The sequence below is a fragment of the Rhipicephalus microplus genome, unplaced genomic scaffold (assembly GCF_043290135.1).
Source record: "Rhipicephalus microplus isolate Deutch F79 unplaced genomic scaffold, USDA_Rmic scaffold_17, whole genome shotgun sequence".
In the NCBI taxonomy this organism is placed as follows: domain Eukaryota; kingdom Metazoa; phylum Arthropoda; class Arachnida; order Ixodida; family Ixodidae; genus Rhipicephalus; species Rhipicephalus microplus.
In genome coordinates this window covers 4,007,530-4,034,872 of record NW_027464590.1, presented here as the reverse complement: position 1 = coordinate 4,034,872, position 27,343 = coordinate 4,007,530, and the positions used below count along the sequence as shown (strand labels likewise).

The 27,343-nt window shown below is 45.9% G+C and overlaps 1 protein-coding gene across 2 annotated transcripts in view; it reads left to right on the top strand.

Moving 5' to 3' along the window:
- Positions 1-10,953: 10,953 nt before the first annotated feature.
- The window catches only part of LOC142785021 (protein O-mannosyl-transferase TMTC1-like), a 97,983-nt gene continuing 81,593 nt past the window's right edge, over positions 10,954-27,343 (top strand). For both annotated transcript variants that reach the window (XM_075883434.1, XM_075883433.1), the window contains exon 1: positions 10,954-15,406. In XM_075883434.1, coding sequence (XP_075739549.1) covers positions 14,712-15,406 — 695 coding nt within the window. In that variant the 5' untranslated portion in view covers positions 10,954-14,711. The remainder of the gene's footprint in view (positions 15,407-27,343) is intronic.

Genomic DNA, 27,343 nt, shown 5'->3' with positions numbered 1-27,343 from the left:
GAAAGAGAAGCTTTGCGCTTATGCCTTGGCCTTCTCAAAACAGTTGCCAACAATGTGTTGTATCTTGAATCAAGGGTGCCTCCGCTTTCTTGTAGAATTCGCCTTCCGACTGTTCAGACATTCTTAAGAATTTATGAATCACCATTACGACATTCTGAAACAGCCTTTATTTCCACTCCAGAATCATTTTTCGCTGCTAGATGGCCGCAATTTCACACACCACAAATTATATTTGTGCAAAATTCGCTGGAGCCTCCACGTATATGCGACATCATGCCGAGTCGTGATAATTCAGCCTCGGTGGAAATTCAATTCAACGACATTTTTCCTAATAACGCCAAATTACTTCCCCATAATATTTTGGGTAGTTTACTACAAGATCACCTGCGCCGTATTACAACGAACGTTACAGACGCACGATTGCTACAGACGCATCGCAATACGACGAAAAATTAGGGGTTGGTATTTTCAGCCCGATTTTAAATTGGATTTATTCCTTTCGACTACCCGATTTCATACCCGTTTTTGTGGCTGAGTTTCTGGCAGTGGTACTCGCCTTACGCAAGTTAGATACAGCAATTACATCAGCTGTCATAAGATTCCCTATCTCTCTGTGCGGCACTTTCTGTTGGTGCTGATAATCACGTAACAAAGGCATTCCGTGCCCTAGTACTTGCGCATTTGAGAAAAGTGCGATTAGTTTGGGTGCCTGGACATAAAGGTTTGTTTCTGGATGAAATAGCCGATTCCTTAGCTAATTCGTCAATCAGCGAACCAATTCTACCGCTCTGTCCATCATCCGCTTATGCGACTGCTGCTCGATTCCGCAGACGTACGCTTATGCAAGTCTTTAAAGGGTCAGCACTAACAAACTCTACAGAATATCGCCATTTACTATATCCCTGGCGAAGAGACTTTTGCCGCACTCGAAAACAAGAAGTAGCTATCACAAGGCTGCGTTGCCGGGTACCAAATCTAAATTTCTATAAACACAGGTCTGCTCAGGCACCTTCGGCACTGTGTGCATCCTGTAATGAACTGTAAACAATACACCATTTATTTTTGACCTGCAGGCGGTTTAACACATTACGAAAAACCTTTTTAGAAATACCTTTGCATGGTAATGGTATGAACTTATCTCTGCCTGTCATTTTGTCTTTTGGAGCTTCCATTTCTGGTTTCTCTAATGGAAAAGTATGCGCGGCCGTCCGGGACTATATTGATGAAACTAATAGGTTGACTAATTAACCAGGTTCATTATCCTAACATGTCCACATAAATATATACGTATAAAACCAGATCATTGCTCTATTCTAAGAATGAATTCGTTTATGTAAATATTTGTATGCATTACATTAAACACCACACTTGCCTAGGCTATCGGTAGTCTTTCTCTTATACCTCCATCATTCCAAATCTGAACAGTAAATTTTAAAACCACTCAATTTTTGGCCGATCCCCCAAAGTGGGTATGCGCCACTAACAATAGGAGAACAACAACAACATCTTCCATCTTAGTCGACGCCATACGCATGAGTTTGAATATAGATTTTAAATAGACACGCCTCATGTCATTTTTACGTAACATCTTTGTGGTGGACGTGCTGGGTACTTCCCCGTCTCCATCACGAACTCCGCAACGGCCGCATCATCATAGGTCCAACCATGTCGCTGGTTGAACAACCATCGTCTTCGCCACCTGCCCCTACCGTGACTTCTACATACGTCGTTTTAACTCCTGCTCGTGATCCCGGTGTATTTTCCGGTCAGGATGGCGTTGACGTTGAAGCTATAGGTGGGACCCGGCTTTTATGCTTGCCAATGTGGTTTTTTACCTCGATGGACTACCGCGAGTGTGGTTCGAGACGCACGAAGTGGAGATTACGAGCTGGGACTCCTTTAAAGAGAAGATCCGTGACCTTTTTGGCGACACCGTTGGGCGACAGGTCGCAGCGCGGAATCAACTGGCGGCCCGTGCACAGACGTCGACGGAGTCGTACGTCGCGTACATTCACGACGTCATCGCCATATGCGGCCAGATTGACGAGCACATGAGTGAGTCAGAGAAAGTGGCCCATGTGCTGAAAGGCATAGCAGACGACGCATTTAATCTTCTAGTTTACAACAACGTTGCCACCGTCGACGCCATCATTAAAGAGTTCCGGCGGTTCGAAGAAGCCAAGAGCCACCGTATTACTCAGCGATTCACCCGGCTGCCCAACACGGCCGCAACCTCATCGTGTGAAGCCGCCCGCCAGTCCCCCACGTAAGACAACGTCACACGCATTGTTCGTCGGGAAATCGAAGCCGCCTGTCCGGCTCCTCTTCAGCCACCCGTTTTCGCAACGCTCGCCTCTGACCAACAACAGTCTTCAGTGGCGTTAATACAAGCTGTGGTGAGGCAGGAGTTTGCGAACCTCGGCCTTCCATCAGCATGTCCCTCGACTCGCCCTGAAGTCCCGTCCTACTCCCGAGGACATGCTCGCCGTTCACCTCCAACAATGCCCTTCCGTAACCCTTCGGAATGGCGAACACCCGAGGACCGGCCTATTTGTTTTTCCTGCCACCAGCCTGGGCACGTTTCTCGCTATTGCCGCCGCCGTTGGTGAAACCAACAACGTCAGACTTTCTCTACCTCGGCGCTCATGCATCCGACGACCCCTCGACGTTCAGTCGCCACACCCTTCAATTTCTATTCGTCGTCTTCTTACAAGCCTTCCACTGACGCCCCTTTGCCCGGTCGCCGCTACCCTGATGCCCCTTCGTCCGGTCGCCGCAGCTCTCGCTCCCCGTCGCCGCTACGTCGCCAATACCGCTCTCCGCCACCTCGGCGCTTTTCCTCGCCGAGCTTCTCTGGGCGACCGCAGCAGGAAAACTAGATATTGCAGCTTATAGGGGTGAAGCTGCAATACCAATGACGGCTGAAAATCCTCTACTGACGCTTCCCACACACCATAGCCTGCTTGAAGTACAAGTCGACCATGTTTCTTTGACCGCCCTCGTCGACACAGCTCTCATGCCGCACCTGACTTTTGTGTCATGATTATCATGTTTGAATTTGCCATTTACCTTCGTCATCTATTCACGTTACGTGATACCAAATTTAGTATTTGTGGAGCTAGCAAAGCGGCCGCGAGCATGCTATGAGCTTGGTATGTTGTCATGTTTTCAAATGACACGCGTGTCAGGATTATCATGTTTGCACAAGTCGTATATTTCGTCCTACGTTGACGTCACGTAACACCAAATTTGGTGTATGTGAAGTTAGCAAAACGGCCGCGAGCGCATCATGAAAGGCCCAGTATACTCCTATGTAGCATTGACGCGCGCGCACGCTGGGCACAGCGACGCAACGTTAGCAAAACGCGAGCACTATATAGTCTGACGACAGGCGCGACCAGCCTCCGTCGGCGCGGCTCGACGGCAACTGGTGCGAAATGTGACATGCTGCCTTTTGCGCCGATGTGTTACCCTAACAACAATGCGCCTCCCTCTTTTCGTGATGGAGGGACGCCGGACGCGCTGAAACGCGCATACGTTAAATCAACGCAGCGCAGCAGGCGCCTGCGAGTATTTGGCAGGACCGCCGCCTGGAGTAGCAACGCCGGCGTGACACGATGAAATGAACGCCGGCAAGCGCGCGCACAACGACACGTCGAAATGTACTGGCGCCTTCACTGTGGAATGTAGTTATGTTCTCACATGAGACGCATCTCATGATTATCATGTTTGCACCAGTCACATACCTTCGTCATCCATTAGCGTCCCGTAATATCCCATTTGTTATAAGTGAAGCTAGCGAAATGGCCACCAGCGCACCATGAGCGGGGCATATAGTCATGTTGTTACATGACACGCATCTCATGATTGTCATGTTTGCACTAGTCACATAGCTTTGTCATCCCTTCACGTACAGTAATACAAAGTTTGGTATACGTGACACTAGCGAAACGGCCACGAGCGCATCATGAGCATGGTATGTAGTCATGTTGCTTCATGACACGCATATCACAATTTTAATGTTAGGGTCTGTCGCTTGTGTTCGCCGTGCAATCATGCCATATCATACCAGTCTTGAAACATGCCATGTGAACGAAACCACCTCAAGAGCTGCAGGACCATGATATGTAAATCATAAGATTCATGACATACATGTCATGATACTTATGTTTGACTAGTCAAATATTTTTTTTCATACAGTCACGCTAAGCGATACCAAGTTTGATATCAATACCATTGTTGAAACGGCCAGGAGAGCTAAAAGTTCGAGGTGGTTAGATAGACGGATAGATAGATAGATAGATAGATGGATAGATAGAAAAATAGATAGATAGATAGATAGATGGATAGATAGATAGATAGATAAATAGATAGATACGCTCAATGTCATCGAAATACGCTAAAAATGCTTCGCATTTAATACACATCTCACTGCTTGGCTTCTAGTATAGAACTGCAGCCTAAAATTATGAGATTCACATGCCAGTAGAGCCAAAGAACGGCTTCCGGAGACGCTGAAAGGCATTCTGCACTCGCTCGGACAAAAATGGACATAGACTGCCGCTGCTCGTATCACGGTTTTCTGCTGTCTTGGGTGACAAAGCGTGTGGACTTAAGGTGAATTTGAATGTTTTCAGCCTCTTTAAGGCCAAATATAAATGCATCTATAAATACTTGCGTTCGCTCAACGAGAGTCACCTCTTGAGCGTTCATGACGGCTGCGTGACATACAGCCCAAAAAGAGATAAGTCTTCGATTTTTAGTAGCCCAAATATAGCCACATAGCCAACGTGCCCAAGACGACTCCAAAATTCTTTTTCTGAAGCCCGATTTGGCTATATATAGCCAAATCTGGCAACACTGCCCCAAAGGGACCCCCTACTTCCCTCACGTCACCACGCTGCCGTTAAGAAAATAACTTATGATGGCGTCTTAGCCGCCATTTTGTTACGCGTTTGTTACTGCAGTCTATATTTCTCGGCGGCTGGTTGCGAGTGCGTGGCCGTGGCGCAGGCTTCAAAATTTCTGTGTTTCATGACATTGCATACCCGTTTCCTATGCGAAAGTAATACTTGATGCGGACCGTGCGGAAGTGTGTCACAATTCTGTGTTCTGACGTGGTCAAAAGCTGCACACGCTAGGTGGCGATAGCTGCACACAGTTTTTGGAGCTCTCTCAAACCAAAACTGAAACTTATCCACAACATAGCCTCCAAGTCCACAATGAGGGGCTTTTATTAAGTTATCTGTCGCGTGCTACAGCAAACGATGTGTCGTGTCATGACTAACAACCCCCCCCCCTCCCCTTCCCAACAACACATTGCAGCAGAAAAATGCAAAGCCAAAGTTTTTGTTTCAGTACCGCTTCAAAATTTGTTTTGCGCAAGTAGCGCATCCACGTTTTCTCTGATTTCAGTGCTGAGAAGGTTTGCGATCATTGTCCTAGGATAGTTTCATCGTACAAAAGCTGGTAGTCATGTCTATCTAACGCGACTGAACGATGATTTCTGGGTGCACTGATACTGGCATACTCACAAAAAAGATGGGCGATCGCTCCCTAGCTCCACAATTTTATCATGTGGGGTTGTCTGCAAATGAATGCTAACGAACAATATCTCAACAAATGAAGGGAAAAATACTTTACGACACAGTGGCGTAAAAGAGCTCGTTCTGCAGATATCCCAGCGTTAGCGTTGGCGTCAGTGTCGGCGTCGTTGTTGATGTCGGCTGCGTTGGTTGTGAACGATATATTAAGTGTTACCTTTCGAAGAAAACAGATATTTGTGCACATAAAGTAAATAATAAAAATGTTACGTTAACTGACAATTTAAACCAGGCCTTCTGCGGAGAAAACAGGTATGCTACGCAAGAACCCTGCATTGTTTGAAGTAGCTTCGAAAGAAAAAAGAACACTTGATGAATGTCATGCAGTGCAATGAGTTTCCACAACAGGTGTATAATATTACATAGCAGAAACGTAGAATCGCTACACGCATCATAACATGTAAATTACGTGACGAACGGATGTTTTAAAGGCCCACTCATTACCAAGCACCTATGACATATTTAATCATCCTCCTCAGCAAAAGCCGATGGAGGCGGAAATGTTGTAGGCCCGTGTGCTCAGATTTGGGTGCACGTTAAAGAACCCCAGGTGGTCGAAATTTCCGGAGCCCTCCACTACGGCGTCTCTCATAATCATACGGTAGATTTGGGACGTTAAACCCCACAAATCAACCAATCCTCAGCAAAAGCACCCTTGAAGTCAGCAGCTACCAAGATTCACGTGTTGCCTTACAACGATGCACACTTCGCTCAATCGTAATCGAAAGAATTATGGCAGAGGCTCAAGTTTGCTACTTGGAGGAGACTATTTACGGTAGTTTGAAACGGTCAATGAATGCCAAGCACACATTGGTTCGTCTGCTTGCGGCACGGTAAAGGCTCTCACCGAAAATAGAAGCCAGGCGACAGGTTAACACGTCTGTACACACTGGACCTGATTGCGCTTTCGCGTTCTAATCTTGAAGTCAAAGCTGAAGTGTCCTTCAAGTCTTTTTATGAACGAGGGGACCTTCGACGCAAAAGTTTCGGTATGCCTGCCTGCCTGCCTGCCTGCCTGCCTGCTTGCCTGCCTGCCTGCCTGCCTGCCTGCTTGTCTGTCTGCCTGTCTGTCTGTCTGCCTGTCTGTCTGCCTCTATGTCTGCCTGCCTGTCTGTCTGCCTGCCTGCCTGTCCATTTCTCTGTTTGTCCGCCCTTAACGGTACCCTAAAATGCACCAGACGATGCCCCAAACAACTGACCCCATCTGCAGCACCCACGAATATTGCCCGAGACTTATCGTTCATACTTGTGCGGGTGTCTAATGAAAGCAATTATTGCGCATATCTGAAACACCACAACAACACATGATTGTTCTGTATGTGTATCTTTTGCTAGAAAATGCATACACAGGTAATTTTAAGGACCGTAGCGTTCATCCCGCTACACTGACCACGCAACGCTTGCACAAAAAGGCGAGTGTTTCCAACGCTTTGCTAAGACGACACGGTGGTGGCACCTACCCATCACCTTGCGTTCTAGACCCTATCATCTCCGAGACGGGCGAACACACCGCGCATCGTTTTTCAAGATAACTGCCGGATAGCGCTCATGTCTCACGTGTAATGTGACTTGATGCACTCGTTCGCCTCCGCTGCACGCTCGAGGCACTCCAACACAGCGCTACAGAATACCATTCACCGATTTCCTTGCGCAGAACATCAAATAAACGTTTTTTTCACTTTCTCCAGAAAGCAAGACTATCGTCTTTCGACGACATTTGCAGTGTAACATGCAAATACAGGGCCATTTTTTTTTTTTGTAAGCCTTAGGTCAATATTCTCGTTTTGATATCTCAGTGGCGATTGTTCACAATAGTGTAAGGAGCAAGCTGCAAGGAGTTTTCTGGTCCAAAATTAATAGCATGGCTACTGTGCTTCAATCAAAACGAGGCGGGGTGCATACAGAAAAAAAAAAGAATTGAGCGCGTCTTGATAAATTCGCCAAGCTATTTCGCTCATTTCTCGCGCTGAACTTAGTACATTAAAGTGTTCACGAGAGCTGACAAAAATAAAAAGCGATATACCTAACACTACAACAATTCACGCTTTTCTATTTATTCTAAAAAATTATACAACCTTTCCAAAAAAACTAAGTACTATGACAAGGTTACAGCAATCGTAAGATGCCTCCTATAAAATTTTTTTTTCCGTGCTTCGGATCGAGAGAAATGAGAAAGCGGACGTATTTGCTCACTCCGAGCCCGAGGCAAATTGCTCCCGTTTCAGGCCTCTTGGCACGTAGATATGGGTCTGATTACCATTTTGCTTTCTGTTACTTTGCAGTTCCCGTAATTCGTTCTCGTTTCTAGATTTCAATCAATTCACGCCCGGCGCCCCTGTTTCTACTTCAAAGTAAATGAGACTTCGAGGAGAAAGCATGCAGAGGCGAATATCTTGCAAGATGTGTTACAAGCACACGTGCTGTTATAACACACGCTTTGGTCGGGTTTGTTCTCCTAGCATATTCGTTACAAAAATTTCATTAGAATGCACAGACGTCCGAGTGTATCTTGTTGAAACAAAAGTGGATTGCTACATCTCTTGCTACGTAATTTAAACAAACAAAACGGAACACGGGTTCGTTTGTGTCATGCGTTCTTCCAATTAGTGGGCGCCTGCTGTGGCGCGATCACTATGGAACAGGCGTTATATTCACTTTCGGATGTACGTGTGCGTTGAAAATTACGCACGCTCTAAGAAGAAACAAATACAATAATTAATGTTCGAACAGCACAAGCAACTATTCGTCACCTTCTCGTTATCGCATTGATAAAGTTAAGACAAATAGTCAAATCTTTTCCACGGCCCCAATAAAACAGCACAAATTAAGTTTAGCACTGTTTGTGATATAGTCGCTCAACATACCTTGTTCTGCGTAACAAAATCCTTTTTGTTGAGTTCTCACTGTCTGAGTCACTGCCTATATTATTCCATGGCTTTATCCCCAGCTACATCCCATACTGATGTTCCACAGGTTTTTGTGTTCCTACAATGTAATGTGTAAATTGGAAACTTCAGTTTGAGTAATTCTTTAAGAATGCTCATTCTCTGTGCTTCCTCACCCTTCAGCTAAAGGTAATCAATGTATTTAACCATAGGTAGTTTTGGACACATTTTCTGTGCAGCTGCGTATGCATGTAAAAATGTAGATGAAGAAACATTGGCAGCTGTCAGAATTGCTGCTTGGCGAATACTTGAAACAGCTAATTTTACTACATTTGGTAGTTAATTAAAATTTTATTTTTACGCGATTGTGCATTCGAGATATTGCTGTGCGAGCAATGTTTGCCTCTTCTACTTAGATTTCGTTTATAATTAGAAGACGCCAGACTTGGATTATGACAGGAATATTTGGCGCAGACTTAGTTTTGTTTTACTTCTGGATACTTAAAAAACAGATACCGAGATTTGATTCGAAATCTCCTATATTTTGCGTACAATTTCACAGTTGTTTTTCTCTTGAAAAATTACACTTTTACCAATATTGTTGACAGCGTGTTCCAGATTTTGTAATTTGTTACAGCATATAGTCCGTTTTCCGAGGTATAGTCACTGTGTACAATTTACATGTAGGGCGCAATATTTTATGGAAATTCATACTGTTAGTTCATGTATTTCTCCACTTATCACTGGCCCCACCGCAGTGGTCAACTGCCTAAGGTACTCAGCTGCTGACCCGCAGGTCACGGGTGAGTGGTCTGCTTTCTATGTCTTTCTCTTTCTGCTAATATTTTAACGCGAGCGCGTTGAAGAGCTAGTGTCATCGAAATTCCCGTGTCGGCGTCGGTACCGTTGGTTGTGAGCGAAAATTCATCATCTTATGCGTGACCCAAACGTCTAGAACGATGCAAACTGAATAAATAAATAATGAGGAACACTGGTGCTGAGTGGGGACCGAGCCAGGGTTGTTGGGGTCCGAGTGGGAGATCAAACCCAACTCGTTCGCGGGGCAAGCAGATGTTTAGAAGTTTGGGAACCCTAAAGCTTGGCCTTTAGGAGTTGAACGTGATAGCGACATCCTGTTCATAGTGTGTACTTTAAACATTTAGTGCACGAAACCTTTTCGACTTTACTGTACACTTTTACGTGCCCTTAAGGGAATAAACGCAGTAGCGTGCGCGCCTTTTGTAGTGTGGTACCGGCTTTCAATGACGGAGCCATTATGATAATCACATAGTCTGGCGCTCACTGGCAATCAAACCTTGTAACACGCATTATTACTACAATATTTGATTTTGCATCGGGAAAGATATATAAAGAACGTGTGCGTTTGTGAAGCATGAAGCTACTTTAACTGAATTTGCAAGCAAAGGAAGTTCTTATCACATTTCTCACAAGTAGAGGCATGGCCGTGTAGTAGAACATCCGCTTGCCCCGCAAACGACCCTGTTCGATTCCCGCTCGAACCCGCAAACAACGCTGCTCTGGTCCCCACTCTGCTACAGGATTTTTTATCATTTATTTATTTTATTTGCATCATTCTATATTTCTCGGTCAAGTATAAGGGAATTTTTCGCTCACAACCTACGACACTCACGCCGCAATTTCTGCGAAAAAAGCTTTTTAATGCTATCGCGTTAAAAACAGTGAACAAAACTTTCTTTTCTTGGAAATGCAGTTAAAGTAGCTGTCATGCTTCACAGCCACACACGTTCTGTTAATATGTTTTAAAATGCAACAATAAATATTGCATCAATGATGCGTGGTCAAGTGTCCGATGCCAACGTGAGTCAGAATTTGTGATTATCATGAAGGCTACGTGGTTGAAAGCCGATGCCCCTCTACAAAAGGCGCACACAATATTGCGCCTATACTCCTTAAGGCCACGTAGTGGGTGAATAGTAAATTCGAAAAAGTTTTCATGCACTAAGTGTTTGAAGTACTCACTACGAACAGAATGTCGCTATCAGGTTCACCTCCTAAAGGCGAAGCTTTAGGGTCCCCTCATTTTTTTTTTATTTCTTACGCCATCCACCACAAGAACATTTGCCATGTCGCCTACAAGGTAGACAAAAATTAGCCTCTTTATTCTTTTCTTCAAGAACTAGTTACTTCTACTCACTGTTTTTTTTTTCGTTTTGATTTTCTTGTTCAGCTGACTTTGCACGTATAGCAGACATATTCACATTTGTTACTGTAACTTTTTGCTTCTCTTGTGTTATTCAAGTTTTTTTATTTCCTGCTTGAAATATTTTTACTCTTGTTTTACAATTTAATAATGTTTACTGGCTTTCTCCAACCGTATTTACTTCCTTAGCGTGCACTGACTCCTTTAATTTGTACGTTTTCTCCATTTTTCTCCCGAAACAGCTCATACAGTTTCGAGCCTCTCGGGGTTGCTGCCTATCACCCAACTTATGTCATGCTGCTACACTGTGCACCAGTTGGCACCCTCAAGGGCGCTTGGCGAACATATAACACCCTACTACAAGGGTGTTTTGAATCACCGAAATACCCTTGACATCGGTGATTTAGTTTTCCAAAGCACTCTCATTGTTAGGTGTTAGTTTCAGACACGGTAAAGCCCCTTTAGGGGTGCAACTCATTTAGAGTGTACGGAGGCCTGCAGAATGTGCACGGGAGAAACACTTCCACGTGCAGCTTGTTCAATGAATGTCCCTCTTCTTCGACAGTTTCTTCCAGAATTTCGGCTAATGTAACATTATTTGCATTTAGATTTCTCCCGTTGCTTGTATTATTGATTCTCGGAAGCTCGCGCCATTGAAATAAACAAAGCTCATTGGATGTGTTACTACAACCTACTATTTAGAGTAAACCTACAAAAGAAGTCCTGCCACACTAATATTTTGGTGAACCATCTGCCAACTATTACTCACAGTAAATAGGTTCATTATTAATAGAAGCAATGTTGCAGGATCAGTTGTGTTCAAATTGAAGAAGGGGAAAATGTTTAGTGTAACCAGAAGTTGTATGATGACAACATTTTTGGAAAGAAAATTATAAACCCAGGCAGCCATTCTCAAATAAAGACAACTTTAGAGATACTGATTAATATGAGATGGTAGTGATATTCAAGTATGTAAATCAGAAAAGCAGTGTATGTCCCATAATGTCTATTTGCCTCGCTCTTGTTTCTATTTGCTTCATTTTGTTTTAACTTTGGCTTCATATAGACTTGTTTTCATTACAAAAGAAAGGTCACATTTGATATTGCCACGTTCCATTTCCCACGTATTTGTTATCGTCCCAAAACACCACACGATTCTCAGCGCAAACCGCGCCTGCAGTTATCGAGGAGGTTCCGGACTGTAGTAGATCATTTCGATAAGATCATGCCCACTGTGCGAACGGTACAGATTCTTCTGGAACCTACGCCACCACCAGCGATAACGCTATAACATTCGACAGCAAGAGTATAAATGCCGACGCGCTTCACCGCTTGTGAGTTGTTGATCGAAGGCCGACGCTCCGTTCGCCGCTATTAGTCCGAGACTGCTATCTGTGCAAGACTGCTGCTGTAATTAGACTTTCCGTTTACCGGGCACAGGTTAGCCCAAATAAACAGTTAAATCCCAACACGAAGTCTCCTGTCTTCGGCCACGTCACGACCCCGTGACAATATGAACACCAAGCGCCTCAGAGCCTGCGGAGAGCGAGCGATATCCACAGCGCCACCGTTACCCTTGCCACAGGAGACTGGTATTTGCTGGAGCATTCGCAGGTATTTCTCGATTGTAAACACCACTACAGAGCCTGCCTATAATGAACCAGGTTTAGCGCAGTACCTTTCGCTTTCCCAAGTTTTCCGCGTTCTCCTAATGTACAGTAAAGAGATAGGAAAATTAATCCTGAATAGTAAAGAAATTGCGTCAAAGTTTTGTTTGGACCAAAGAAAAGGTGTTACATAGCTATTACTTATCAAAGGCTATGACAATACTTGTAGGTTACAGTGAGCAAAGTTCATAATTTATGGACGACTTATGTAGTCTTTACTAAGAACACGTACACATGAAAATACGAAAAGATTTTTGTTTAGCTTTCCAAACTTGTTATGCCCTCAAAATAACGTGTTTTTTGTTATTTTGTTTTTTTGAACAATTGTTTTATGCTTTAAGAAGAGTGCTTTGTAGTCAGAAGTTAGAAAGTAATGAGTAATTTTCTTCGAATTCCTCACTTGAAAAAATACATCACAATAGTTGGTTAATGTAACTAGTCAAATCTAGTCTGTGTAATTCCTATCTAGTCACGAACAGCACAACTGAATTTTGAAAATTTTGTTTCATCAGTCAGACATCAATAGGCAAGTTTTAGTCTAGCAAATTATTTACAGGACCCTTCCGTCGATGTGAGCAGCCATTTGGAGCCGCTCAGACCTCAGCATTCAAATGCTTGCACTCCAGGAAGCTCGTGAGGTGGTGTTGAGGCAAAGCATTTACGTTTCCCAAAAGGAAACCTAAGCCCGGGTCAATTTAAACCTTGCTAGGCAGTGCATACAGTTGTATTCATCTGTCAATTTAGGAATTGTATGACCTAACTGCTACCACATGTGCATGCCACCGTCCCTATATCCACTCACTGTAACACACTACTGCTGAATGGGCTACATCCATACTTTAACCTTATATGCATGCTTTGTCGAATGAGACAAGTAAAGACATTGTTACGTTGTTTATCGTGGCTGCTTCATCACAGTAATAATCAAAAGAAGATGTAGATTTCTTTAGTTGCACGTATTTCTATTCGATTTCGCAATGACTGAAGCCTTAGTTCGGCGGTTTCGTTCAGTATAATTTAAAGAATCTTGTGCAACATGCTAGGTTTCACACGAAATGCTATTCTGTGGCTACGCCACTTAGAAACGTTACCACTGCAAAGGCGCGATTGCACCGAACCGAGAGATAAAGGGGGACAACCTGGCAACTGAAACTAATTTCCATTTATCGGTGCCAAGGATGGCAAATTTTCTCACACGTATGCAGTATATTGTGCTGATTTGATTATTTCACACGAAGTCTTGCAGCATTAAAATATTTCTAGTAGTGAATGTGATTTCCGAATCGAAGACAATACAAGTATTCAACGTATGAAGTTTCGAATATTCGCGCACCCCTACTTCGACTGAGAAGTCTGTACCCGCGCCTCAAATCCGTGCGTCCAAAAAGCGAGATTTTACGGCACCTCTATCCCACAACATCTGCGCCAGCCGTTAGATGGCAGCACTGCCCACGGGACGCATCGAACATGCCAGCGCAAGCCCTCTACTGGGCGTGCGCGGAAGCCCACCGGGGTTCTCTCACTTTGCAGTGCCGTTCAGTTCGTGTGCGTCCTATGCGCTGTGCGCTCCAACTGGCGCTCTCAGCGAGAATGGTCGCCCATGTTTCCGCCCAGTGCGCGCGTGAATCTCAATTCGTGCTCTTAGCTTATTTTTTATTTTAATGCAGCGTGGCGCCTGAATCGTCTTATCAAAGTTTCGCCTTCCAAAGTACTGTCGGCAGGTTAAGGGAAGGTGTTTGGAGATGCACACACGTCTTTGGAAAGTGAACATGTAGCTTCAGATGAACTCTTTTCCAGGTGCAAGCCCCGGAAAGTGGTTGTATATCTTTCTGGGTGGCTCCGCTAACGTTTGGGTGTCTACAAGAAGATGCGTTATGAAGGATGCAGCAGCAGTATTCAAATAGGTTTACGTTCTCTTTAGTTTTTCTTTAGTTTCTTCTGAACTAGTACTCACGATGCCCTGCGCGCCCTTCTTTCTCATGCGGGAGGTGTTCTTATCCCCAAACAGAAACAGGACACTCTTGTCTCCTTCCATTAATTTGCTGTACCAACCGAAAGTGACGTCTGTGGAACGAATTTACCAAGGATTACCACGATACTTCACCGGGAGTGTCGCACAAGATGAAGGCCTTGAGTGGACATACGCTTCGATTCACACCGGCGGCCGGGAATTAGCCGTCCTGTGAGCGACCACGTGCTTCGGAAAGCGCCCAGTTGTCCTGTGACGCTTTCCGTTTGCTTGTGTGCGTGTGTGTGTCTGTGCAGTTCATCGACTTCGTTAGCGTGATTAAAGTGTATTGCTTGGAACGGTAGAGCGACGAAAGCGTGTGTGCTTTGATTGTATTGTGCTACGCTGGTTGTGTGGATCTCAACGATGGCTGTAGGAGGCTGGTTTAGCGGAGGTGCGCAATCGTCGCTGCTTCATGCCTACCTGGAGACATCTGGAGGTGCGTGTACCGAGACGGCACTTTCGGATCACACAGACGGCAATGGGAAATACTGCCACCTGGACACATGGCACAGACTTTGTCGAAGTAAAGCAACGCGCACTGCGGGTACAGTGCGTGCGTTGACTCGGTCGTTCAGTGCCAAGTGCGTTTCTGTAGTAACTAGGACGCACTCTTACTTGAAACATTCTACGATATTACGAGCAGTCAGTGTGAAGGCGACACCAGTTGAGGATCAGCACAAGCAGCGGCGTCCATCATCTAATTGGCAACGATGTCAACACCCCACGAAACAACAACCACAAAAGCGAAGCGACGGTGGAGCCGATGCCACCAAAGAACCGGTGTATGTCGACAATGGCGTGGAACGTAGGACCGCGTGGATGCCCGCGTTGTGCGCCGGTGTCGTGGCCGTGCTGTGTTACGTGAACTCGCTGGATGGTGATTTCGTGCACGATGACATGGTGGCCGTGGTCGGTAACCCCGACGTCACCGGAGAGAATAGACGACACGCTACATCTTCGTCATTGTCGTCGCTTTGGATGAACGATTTCTGGGGGCGACCGATGGCGGATCCTCGAAGCCACAAGTCGTACCGGCCGCTCACAGTGCTCACTTTCAGGTAAGAATGGGCGCGCTCACAAGCAGGAGAAACTGACTACTTTGCTTTGCACATTAGATGTGCACGCTGTTTCTAAAATTGTTGTATAGAGACATCATCGCTGTCCCCCCTCCTAACATGCCCCCAAGATCGAATCTCGTGACACCACCCTAAATGATTGCAAACCAAGTCGTCTGCTGCGGTGGACAGAGTGAATGGTACTCGGCTGCTAATATGAAGTGTGTGATCCCAGCTGCGGGGGTCGCACTTGGATGTTGAAATGCTAGATTCTCATACACTGGATGATATCAGTGCACGTGAAAGAACCGCACAGGGTTGCTATTTCCGTAGCCGACTGATTCCGCGTGCCTTATAAACTTTTTATGGTTTCTGAACGTAAAAGCCCAGGTTTTATTATTTGAGGTATATAAGATATTCAGCTACTGCAGCTAGACTATACTGAATACGGCGAGACATACAATTTGTTCATCGAAGTGAACCGAAAATTTTCCCTGCAGGTGGTGCATTGAACATCGTGGATATTGAAAATGAAGGATTTAAATATATATAGCCCTGTCTTGAAACACGAGTTGTTTCTCGAATAACAAAAATTGCTATTAGGAGACGTCTCTTAACATTTTCATTTAAACATGATTATTCTACGGTTGCGATAAACGGCCTCTTACACACAAAGGAAATATTTGACCGTTTGTAACTAAGGAAAACTGCTGCACTTTGCGTTACAACCTAAATCTTCTGGTGTGCCATTATATAAATTTAGAGTGTGTTGCTAGCGACAGAACTCTATTTCTTGTTTGCTCATCATTGAGAAAGATTATGCAATAGTTTGTACCGAACAATCTGCGTTGGTGGCAAAGTTCTCATGTTATTATTAATGTTAATATTATTATTACTATACGCGGACAAAGTCAAAATAAACAGCTAGCCGAGATCCCCACTAAAATTAAAAATGTGTGATTAGCTGCGTATATTTCCCACTCTGGCATCGCTCTAATGAGCCGGGTTAAGAAGGTACAGCTTAACAATACAACTGACGTATTTCAGTTGAAATACTTTATCTTGAGCTTGTCGACAGTGATATGCACACTTTTCTTAACTTCGGAGCTATTCCTTTTCAAGATTTTCTTTGAATAGCCTCCCTCTTTATAGTCGCTGACCCACCCTGAAGTTTAACATCGCTGTTCTAAGGCTGTCTTTCGGGAATCTGCCGAAGACTTCGGTGCTTCGTCAGCATAAATTAATTGCGAATAGGGGCCCTGTTTGTGGAACCACACACACGTTCGATGGTGTTCGATGGCGTGCGTAATCTTTCTCATTTCTTCTATAGGCCAATTTATGTTTTTAGCAGAGACTGAAAGCAAGTGCTAACAGAAAAGACACGTTAAGGAAGAGGAGCGCTGAAACGCCCTTTGCGCGCGTACTGACCTGCGGCAGCCGGCCAGTCACGCCAGCCGCGTGGTGTAGCGGAACGGTTTATGTTACTTGCTGGTAAAGGTTGCAGGAAAAGCTCCGGAAAAATGTGAAACGTAAGTCTTTTTTTTTTCTCTTTTTTTCGCGTCAGCTTTCTGTGTGGTCAATGCACAATGTGAGAGCGGAGTAAATGTTTGTAGAATACACCGCACGATTCCTAGCGTGAAATCGTGGAAGTTATCCTTGCAGAAAATTTACGTGGCATGACGTCAGCAGATATTTCTTACAGGGGATAGGGGGTCAACTGGCATTTAAGCCTATGTAGTTCGTGCGTGCGTTTGTAAGTGTGATTGCGTGTATACAGGAAAAGTATGCCAGGCAATAAAATACGCAAAATAAACGCTTCTAACAGGACCACGAACGTAACCATGGATGTGCCTATATACACATGCAAAACTGAATATATATTTAGAAGTTGTTGATCCCCCCTCCTCCCCCTCAACACTGGTTACTTTCGTCGAAGCCAATGAAACTCTGAGATTCACTGTTCGCATCGAAGTCTTGCAGTGCAAAATTTTTAGGGGCGAAGCTTCTTAGAGTCGAGCAATGTCCCCTGTCCGTCAGCGTGACACGACACAGGGGATACATGATGTGAGATAGCGGTACTAAGAGTGTTCACTAGATGGACGCACAGATGAACGGACGGACATACAGACTAGCAGATGGGCGGACAGACGGACGCACGAACGGACGGACAGGTGGATTGACGTATGTGCCACAGCGATGCGAGATGCCAGATGGCGGTACGTGGAGCGTTCACTAGATGTACGCACAGATGGACGCATGGACGAACGGACAGACAGACTACCAGACAGACAGACAGATGGACGGACGGACGCGCGGACGGACGGACAGACGCGCGGATGGTCGCGCGGATGGACGGAAGCAGGAACGAACGGACGGACCGGCTGGAGGCCGCTTCGCCTATCTCATCATCATTCACTTCGTAGATATGCGGTGATTTTTTTAAATATTGATGTGGAAGCCTGCCGAAAATATGGGCTAAGAATAACGCTGACCCCTTTAAGCAAAGTACCAAATTTAATCTTTGTTATAGCTGAAGTAGTAAACATATACCTGGGCACAGTGTATTGAGAATCATGAGGTAAAATGGCTTCCACAAACACAAATAAACAGTGGTACTCAATATACCCTTGCTTAAAGATTCGTCAATTAAGGAGACAAATGACCCAGTGTGCGTTCTCGAGTTTTGGATTAATTTGCGCCTGTGCTCATTCGTGCACACTACGCTTCTGCCACACGGGAGGTAGAGGCTAGCAGCTTCTGCTTACAATGCGCGAAGGCGTACCACGCCCAACTGGCCTTTGTCTCGCTCCACCGAGGCTCAACGTTTGCCCGTCGACATCGTTGCCTTTCTGCATTGCTTATTGTAACTTACCAACTGCTGCACATAAAGATAAGCTACTACAAGTTGTTGACGCAACTTAAAAACGTATCTCTAACGGTAAATCAGGTGCGTTTCCGTGTCTCCGGTTAAACGTCTCTTCTTTGGTGAACCTATAGGAGCTGCGTCAGCTACAATAGGCCTGCCTATGCACGAAAAAAATAATCGATATTTCGCGATATACAAAAAATCTGCCAAAGATTACAGGAGATTTCGGGGTCGTTCTCTTTAAACTCAATAAATTTCTAAAAATTCGGCAATGAAGAAACAAAACAGCATCGCGTTACATATTGTGAAAAAAAAAAATTGCGATCGCAAGAACGCTTTTGTTGTTGCCTTTGTCGCATATTGGGAAGACGTCACCCTCACGGTAGAGCAGCGTTAATTAAGAGACGCCATGGCGAAAAAGAGAAAGAAGGGAAACCCAGGGCTTTTTGGGTTGCAACCACAGCCGCCCACAATTCAGAGGCAATCGTGAGTGATCCCCATGACGCACAGCACGGTAAGAACGGAGAGCATCCTCGATATGGTCGTTTTAATGACATACATGCCCACACCGTGAAAGAAAAACTGAAAGTCGCAGGGATCGTTACCCAAGACAAGGAAAGCGTTCTCTTTCTCTCCACTTAAAGTTCGTGTCAAGTACAGGGTGGAGAGAAAATTCTTTCGACTTCGGTTGTGTTTCTGTGCTTCTGTCTGTCTTTTCATTTCCCTCGATAGCGCTGTACGCACTGAAATAATGAAGTGGTCTACGTGATGTGTTGAAAGAGAGCGGACTTGATCAAAATCTTGTCGTCGTTCAACTGAAGACAGTTTGCTTCCCTGCTATTCTGCGAAAAGACTGCTTGCTTTAACGCTTGCAGTTTCAGATGTTGTAAACTTTTTATTTTTGTTTGTTTTTATCTCCACAGCATGAGTCTCAAAACTCTTTTATGATATTGTGCAAACAGCCTTTAAAACTTGCGAAGAATTTCTTCCTTGCGTTGTTAGTCCCTCTCCGAAAATAAACAATGCAGTGGCTGATATTCATCGTGCTTCTTTTTGACGCGGTTCTGGGGGGGGGGGACATAAATTCAGCGAATAGAAAACGGAATTCATGTTTAAAAAAATTGAACAAGACGTCTACTTTCATATCACCAGCAGCGAGAATTGGAAATATTTTCCCTTATGGCAGTGTTATCCGACTAATCACTGATTCTCACCGATTCAATTTTCTAAATGCATTGTTGCAGGAATTATTTGCATGCGTTGAAATATCCACGCACACATCTAGTAAAGGCGGTACAGCACTCCAAACAATGTGGGAGCAAACCTGTATTAGAAAACAAGGTTGGCCTTTTAAACAAAGGTAGTCTTTCTTGGTACACGGTAACGCAAAAATTTTGACCTGTCTCTCTGTCAGCCTGTCTGTCACACAATTTAGCCAATAAGTAAGCGAAAGAAGAACTCCCATACACCAGTATCGTTCTTCGACGAAATTCGCAGCGAAGCACGCGCAACCGCGGTCAATTTCGTTTCCTTATGTGAATCAATAAACCTGAGAGCTAGTGAAAGCATTTCATTTCGGGAAGCATGAGGCCACGTGTGTAAGCCAACCTTCGGTGCACTTGCTTGACAATGAAAGAATTTTTATTAACCAAGAGTGATACTACGCAGTTGTTTTGACTAATACCAAACACGCTGTTATGCTCACCGCTGCTTGTTTACTCTATATTGACCAATCGTATATATGCGAATGCGCTTCAAGCGTATGTCAGAAGTGGTACTTTTCTATGGTTGTAATCCAATATACAAATGTTTGAGTGTCTGAAGATGGGCAGTGACGACGAGCTCCGCCACCGTGTTCCATTAGTGTTATCTTCGATTGTATGAAGATGAAAAAAATGAGACAAATTCGCTTCCAACTCTCCTACAAAACAGTAAGGCTGCTGACGTTTCTTATGTCAGGCTGATGCATTTTTATGTTTAGCAAGCTTTTCAGATATTACGTCACTGCTCTTTATTTAAACGTTGTTTGTTAAGCTTTCAGGCGGTTTTATCAAACTTTACCTAACCACTTTCATACACAAGTTTATGAATAAGCACTCACTTGTAAAACTGCGAGATGGCACTCGAGTCTAACGTGCCTCCATGCGCTCGTTCACCTCCACTACACGCTCGAGGCACTCTAACGCAGCGCCTACACAATTCCATTCACCAATTTTCTTCCGCACAACATCAAATAAACGTTTTGTTCACTCTCTCCAGACGCAAGACTATCGTCTCTCGACGACATTTGCAATGCAACATGCAGAATTGGGTCAAATATTTTCTTGTTTATTTCTTGCCACTGAAACTGCTCAACCTCAGCCAATTAGCTTACGCTACAAAAACAGCCAGACACATTTCAGCACAAGATAACCTGAGGATTTTGAGGTTATTTGCTGAGTTTCACCCTTTCCAACTAGATTATAAAATGTTTACCTGAATGAAGTGCATCTGGTTGATGATTAGTTAAACAGTTTATTTACACTTATATAGAGGAGGTGGAAGCTTCTAGAGCCCGTGGTTTTTTCTAAAACTTTTTATGAGTATTACGTGGACCACCTAGTGCATGGGATGACGTGGGATAATTCATAGGTTCGTTCACGCTGTTTCCCGTCTTGCTTTCGCCATCTTTATGCTACTAACTAAATTATGTTAAATAAGCTCTCATGAAGTGTTTGCTTGAAAAAATTCTTCATTTTCATCAAAAGTATATTTCCAAATGCGACGTAATTGCACACACACAGAATATAAAATGGCAGCACAATCGAGCTCAGCGTCACACTTAGTGGGAGGGCGGGAGGAAAGGGGGTTATGCATATTCGAAAATCATAAGGCATTATGGCGACACCCACATAGGAGCCACACCTCTGACCCCATGTTCATGTGTTCTACGAATTTCTTTTTCCTATACTCCATTTCCCTCATCAAGTGCAACGCTGTGAAGGCTAGTGAGAATTCTTGCGATGATTGCGTTGGCACTAAGAAATAGTAGAATTTTTTTTTCGCATCTAAGACATGACTTGTTTTCTTCTTTCTGCTTTGTGCGTTGGAGATAAAAAAAATTGGCAGATCCCGTGTACAGTGGAATCAATGATATGTGAAGCACGAATGAGAAATGTTGACATGTCTTTTCAAAATCAGCACAACGTTACGAGGTGGAAGTAAATGATGTTGTACATGACTTCCATGTCACAATTATCATGTTCGGGTGTGTCGTTTACCTTCTTCATCTAATGACAACCCGTGATACCAAATTTAGTATATATGTGGAGCTAACGAAACGGCAGCGAACACTCTATGAGTGTGGTATGGTGTCACGTTTCTACATGACACGCGTGTTAGGATTATCATGTTTGCACCAGTCATATAATCGTCATCCACTGGCGTCACGTCATACCAAATTTGGCATATGTGCAGCTAGCGAAACGGCGGCGAGCGCATCATCATTGGGGCATGTATTCATGTTGTTACATGACACGCATATTATGATTATCATGTTTCGATGTAACATTTGCCAATGTGGTCAATTGGTGTCCAGTAATACCGAGTTTGGTACATGTGAAGCTAGTGAAACGGCCATGGTACATGCTACATGCTACATGCTACATGCTACGCGCAACATGCGCGTAGCGTGTAGTCATGCTGTTACATGACACGCATCACATGTTTATCATGTTTGCACCAGTACCATACTGTCACGTCGCTCCAGGAGGTGTCGTCAAGGTTTATTGACGTCTGAGCAACAGGGCTCTAACCAAGCGCGTCGGTTGGGCTTGTTTGCCAGAGCGGGGGCCCACGCGCACTTCTTTCTTGTTTGTGGTGGAGCCTTCACCTTGGCATGCGACCCACTACTAGAAGTAGGTGGCAATATTCCTCCTCAACAATAATAAAGAAAAAGCATCGTCCCGATGCTGTAAAGTTACTGCAAAAAAGCAAAACAAAGTAGCTTAAACAATGAATAAGGGCACCAATAATCAAATGTTAGACGCAATAAGTTCACCAATGATGAGGCAATCGTCGGAGCACAAAAAAACAGGAAAAGTGGTCTTTTAGGAACGCGCAAAATGAGGCTTCATGCGCACCACGTGAACTATGTCAGAGGTTGGTTGTCTTCGTTGTACCCATCGTGATGACGTAGCGTCCGGAACCACTTCGTAGTTTACGTCACTCACGCGGCGTAATACTTTATACGAACCGAAGTATCTGCTGAGCAACTTTTCGGAGAGGCCACGGCGACAAACAGGGGTCCAAACCCAAACTTGGTCTCCGGGACAGTAAGATACGTCATTGTGACGCATATTGTAACGTCGTGCATCGACCTGTTGCTGCTGACCAATGTGTAGCCGGGTGAGCTGACGAGTTTCCTCGGCACGCTCTGCGAATTCTTCTGCGTCAGTTGTTAATTGATGGCGTCTTCACAAGGAAGCATCGCATCCAGCATGGTCTGAACTTCGCGGCCGTATAGAAGGCGAAACGGTGTAAATCGGGTAGTTTCTTGAACGCCGGTGTTATAAGCGAACGTCACATAAGGCAAAATGCGATCCTATGTATTGTTTTGGACGTCGGTGTACATGAAGATCATGTTTGTGACTGTCTTATTTAGTCACTCGGTTAAGCCGTTTCTCTGCGGATGATAAGCAGTTGTCGTTCGATGCCTAGTATTTTTTAGTCGAAAAACTTTATCAATAAGCTGTGCAGTGAACGCTGTTACTCTGTCGGTTATCACTGTAGATGGAGCACCGTGGCGCAGAACAATGTGGCACATGAAGAACTGTGCTACCTCAGAAGACGTGGCTCGTGGTATCGCCTGTGTCTCAGTACAGCGGGTCAAATAGTCAGTTGCAACAATGACCCATTTGTTGCCGTCGGACGATAAAGGAAATGGGCCGAGAATGTCCAAGCCGACTTGGTCAAACGGCTTGTGGGGTGGATCAATTGGCTGAAGTAATCTTGCCGGCTTGCTTGGTGGCGACTTTCGACGCTGGAATTCACGACAGCTTTTAACGTACTGCTTCACGCTTGCCGAAAGTCCGGGCCAGTAGTACGCCTCACTTACTCTGGCGAGCGTTCTCGAGTAACCTAGATGACCAGATGTGGGCTCGTCATGACATGCGGAGAGTACTTCGTCCCGCATGTTCTTCGGAATGACGAGGAGGTAAGCGCGGCTGGTAGAACGGGCGTCTTTTTTGTACAGGACATTATCTCGGAGGCAGAAAGACGTCACGACGTGAGATAGATGGCGAGGTATAACCGCGCTATGACCCTCCAGATAGTCGATGAGCGGTCGAATCTCTTCATCCTCTCGCTGGCGTCTGCTCAAGTCAGATGAGCTAAGGGCGCCCAGGAAACCGTCATCGTCTTCTTCTTCTTGATTGACTAAATGTATGGGTGCACGCGACAGCGTATCAGCGACTTCATGCTTCCGTCCAGACTTATATACGATGGTCACATCAAATTCCTGTAGACGCAAGCTCCATCGGGCCAGTCGTCCAGAGGGATCACGTATGTTCACCAACCACCAGAGGGCATGGTGGTCCGTCACCACTTTAAATAGACGACCGTAGAGGTACAGGCGCAACTTGGTGATCGCCCACACTACTGCGAGACACTCTTTCTCTGTGGTCGCGTAATTCACCTCGGTACGGGACAGTGAGCGGCTGGCATAGGCTATGACTCGTTCTTTGCCGTGTTGATGCTGGACGAGCACTGTGCCGAGGCCGATGTTACTGGCGTCACTGTGCACCTCTGTGTTAGCATCATCGTCTGAATGCGCAAGAACAGGGGCTGACTGCATCCGCTGTCGTAGCTCGGCAAAAGCAGCCTGTTGCTCGCTAGCCCATACAAACGGTGTGTCGTCGCGTGTCAGGCGAGTCAAGGGTTCAGCTATCTTCGAAAACCCTCTAATAAATTGTCGACAGTAGGCGCACAGGCCCAGAAAGCGCCGAACAGTCTTCTTGTCTGTAGGATGCGGAAACTCGGCTACAGCGGCAAGTTTGTCGGGGTCGGATCGGACTTTTTTCACGTTGACTACATGGCCAAGGAATTTGAGCTCTTCATAACCAAAGTGACACTTCTGCGGTTTGAGTGTAAGATCTGCTGATTGAATAGCCTGTAGCACACTCCTGAGGCAGTGAAGATGTTGCTGGAAGGTTTCAGAAAAAACGGCAACATCATTAAGGTATACGGGACAAGTTTGCCACTTCAGACTAGTATGCACAGTGTCCATCATTCGCTGGAAGGTTGCGGGCGCTGAGCACAAACCAAAAGGAAGGACTCAAAATTCATACAGGGCATCAGGGGTCACAAAGGCCATTTTCTCGCGGTCTCGCTCGTCAACCTCAACCTGCGAGTACCCGCTTTTTAAATCCAAAGAGGAAAAATAGTGGGCGCGGCGTAATCTGTCTAACGAGTCGTCGACGCGTGGCAGCGGGTACACGTCCTTTTTAGTCACGCTGTTCAACTTCCGGTAATCGACGCAAAAACGTAGCGTTCCGTCTTTCTTCTTGACTAGGACGACCGGAGAGGATCACGCACTGTTGGAAGGCTCGAAGTTGCCGTCGTCAAGCATTTCTCGAACTTGCGTACAAATGACTTCTCGTTTCTTCGCTGACACGCGGTAAGGCTGTTGGTGTACTCGGCGGGCATCGTCGTAAGTGATGATTCTGTGCCTAGTGATCGAAGTCTGGCGCACCTTAGAGGAAGTAGCGAAGCATGACTTGGATTCAAGCAAGAGTTTTCGCAGTGCTGTCTGGTTTTCTGGTGTGAGGTTAGAATTAATATAGATATTGTTTAGAGACGTATCGGCGGCCTCCACTGCGTCCGACGAGAAGCAGATGGGAACGATTCCTAATTCATCTGCAAACGCTAACGAAGTGCCACGGAAAAGGTGTCGGTGTTCGTTGCTGAAATTTGTAACGAGCAGTTGGGATCGGCTATCACGTAGCTGTATGATACTCCTAGCCACACAAACACCTTGAGTCAGCAGGTGTTCAAAATTACTTTCTACAATCGCTCCACCATCTCGCAATCCACAGCATGTGACGTCGACTATAACACTGGCTCTTGGAGGAAGCGTTATACTTTCAGCAGAAACACGAAGAACGTTGGTACGTTGTTGGTCGTCCTGCTTGTCGATTGCTCGGTCGGCTGAAAAGGTGATGGGATTCTCTTGAAGATCAATGACAGCTCCATACTCCTGCAGGAAGTCAACACCAAGAATAACGTCGCATGAACATTCATGGAGCACAAGGAAACTTGCTACAAAATTATAACCGCAGACCCGAACTCTAATCGTGCAGGTTCCAAGCGGAGAGACGGTGTGGCCAATGGCCGTTCGAATCACGGAGCCATGCCAGGGCGTGATTACCTTCTTTAGTAGTCCGGTCATTTTCCCGCCTAGTATCGAAAAGTCAGCCCCGGTATCAACTAAAGCACCAACTGCATAGCCGTCCATCAGCACCGGTATATCCAGAGAAAGCTGCACATATCGCTCAGTCGAATCTACACCCTTTACTGTTAGCATTGATCGGAGGTCTTAAGCACGTCGACTGCCAGCGACCTTGCCTCCAAGGGTCGCTTGCGTTAGTTTTCCCGGCGTGGACTGGGGGGCCGTGCGCCAGCATGGCGCTGGGGCGAAGATGCAAAGCGCCTCGGTGACGGTGAGCGCGACTGCCGTCCAGAAGGCGGTGAAATGCGCTGTTGAGCCAGGTAGTCCTCAATGTCCCGGGGTGGCTGGCCATACCAAAGAGGTGCTGAATATACTGAAAAGCCGCGCAGCCCGAGGTGCCGGTATGGACACTGGCGGTACAAATGGTCCGCTTCACCGCAGTGGAAGCATGCAGGTCGGCGATCAGGAGTGCGCCAAGCATCAGATTTCCGAGGTGAAACGCGTCTGTCGTCAAGGTAGTGTGCTGGTCGTTCCACAAGATGCACAGGACTGGCGTAAACGAGGGGTGGGGGCATGCGTGTGTTCTCGTAATACCGTAGAGGCTGCGCCGACTGAAGGGAAACCGTAGAAGGTGCCTGAACAAACAGCGGGGAAGAGGAAGCTGGGCGCTTCAAGGCTTCCGCATAGGTCGCACGGTGGTAGTCAGCCGGGGCGGGTGTGGCGTTATCCAGACTCACAGGGTCACGAATGACATGATGCAGCTCGTCCTTGACGATGCTTGCAATGGAACACACTGTAGGTGGTTGTGGTTTGGCAGCCTTTTGGAGCTCCTCGCGTGCTATAGAGCGGATAAGGTCGCGCAGACACTCGGTGTTGCCCCCAATAGCCATGAGAACTTGAGCAGTGGACGTGTTCACTTGCCGCTCATACAGGGTGGATCGGTGCTGAAGCATCTTTTCCATCGTGACGGCTTCAGACAAAAACTCGGCCATCGTGTTCGGAGGGCTCCGTACAAGACCAGCGAAAAGCTGCCCCTTAACTCCACGCATCAGGTGACGCAACTTCTTTTCCTCTGTCATACTCAGATCAGCCCGTCGGAACAGGCGCGTCATATTGTTACGAGTAACTTGTTTAATGAGCTATTTACAGCGCAGAGAACCCGACGAGCAAGATGGCGTCAGACCAGCATCCAACAGAAAAACCCACTTCGTCCTCTTCTTTCTTGCAGCCGTGTTTAGCCGCATTTTTGTATCATAACCCCCGGCGGTAGAAGCACCGTCCCGGTGCTAAATTTACGCAGATGATGTCGAAGGGGGGTAATAGGGCTTTAGCCGAGCCACGTGAACGGTGTCGCTCGGAGCTGACGATGACCTTGTTGGATCGGTTGGAACAATCTCGTACGTGACGTCTGTCACTTGGCGAACGATACGGAATGGTCCAGTGTAGGGCGACAACAGTTTTTCCGACAGTCCCACACGCCGAGTAGGTGACCAGAGGAGCACGAGAGATCCCGGAGAAAAGTGCACGTCCCTATGGTGAGAATTGTAGAGCTGTTGTTGGCGCGCCTGTGAAGCCTGTAGACGGTTACGGGCGACTTGGCGCGCGTGGTCAGCGCGGGCAATGGCTTCACCAGCATATTCAGTGGCCG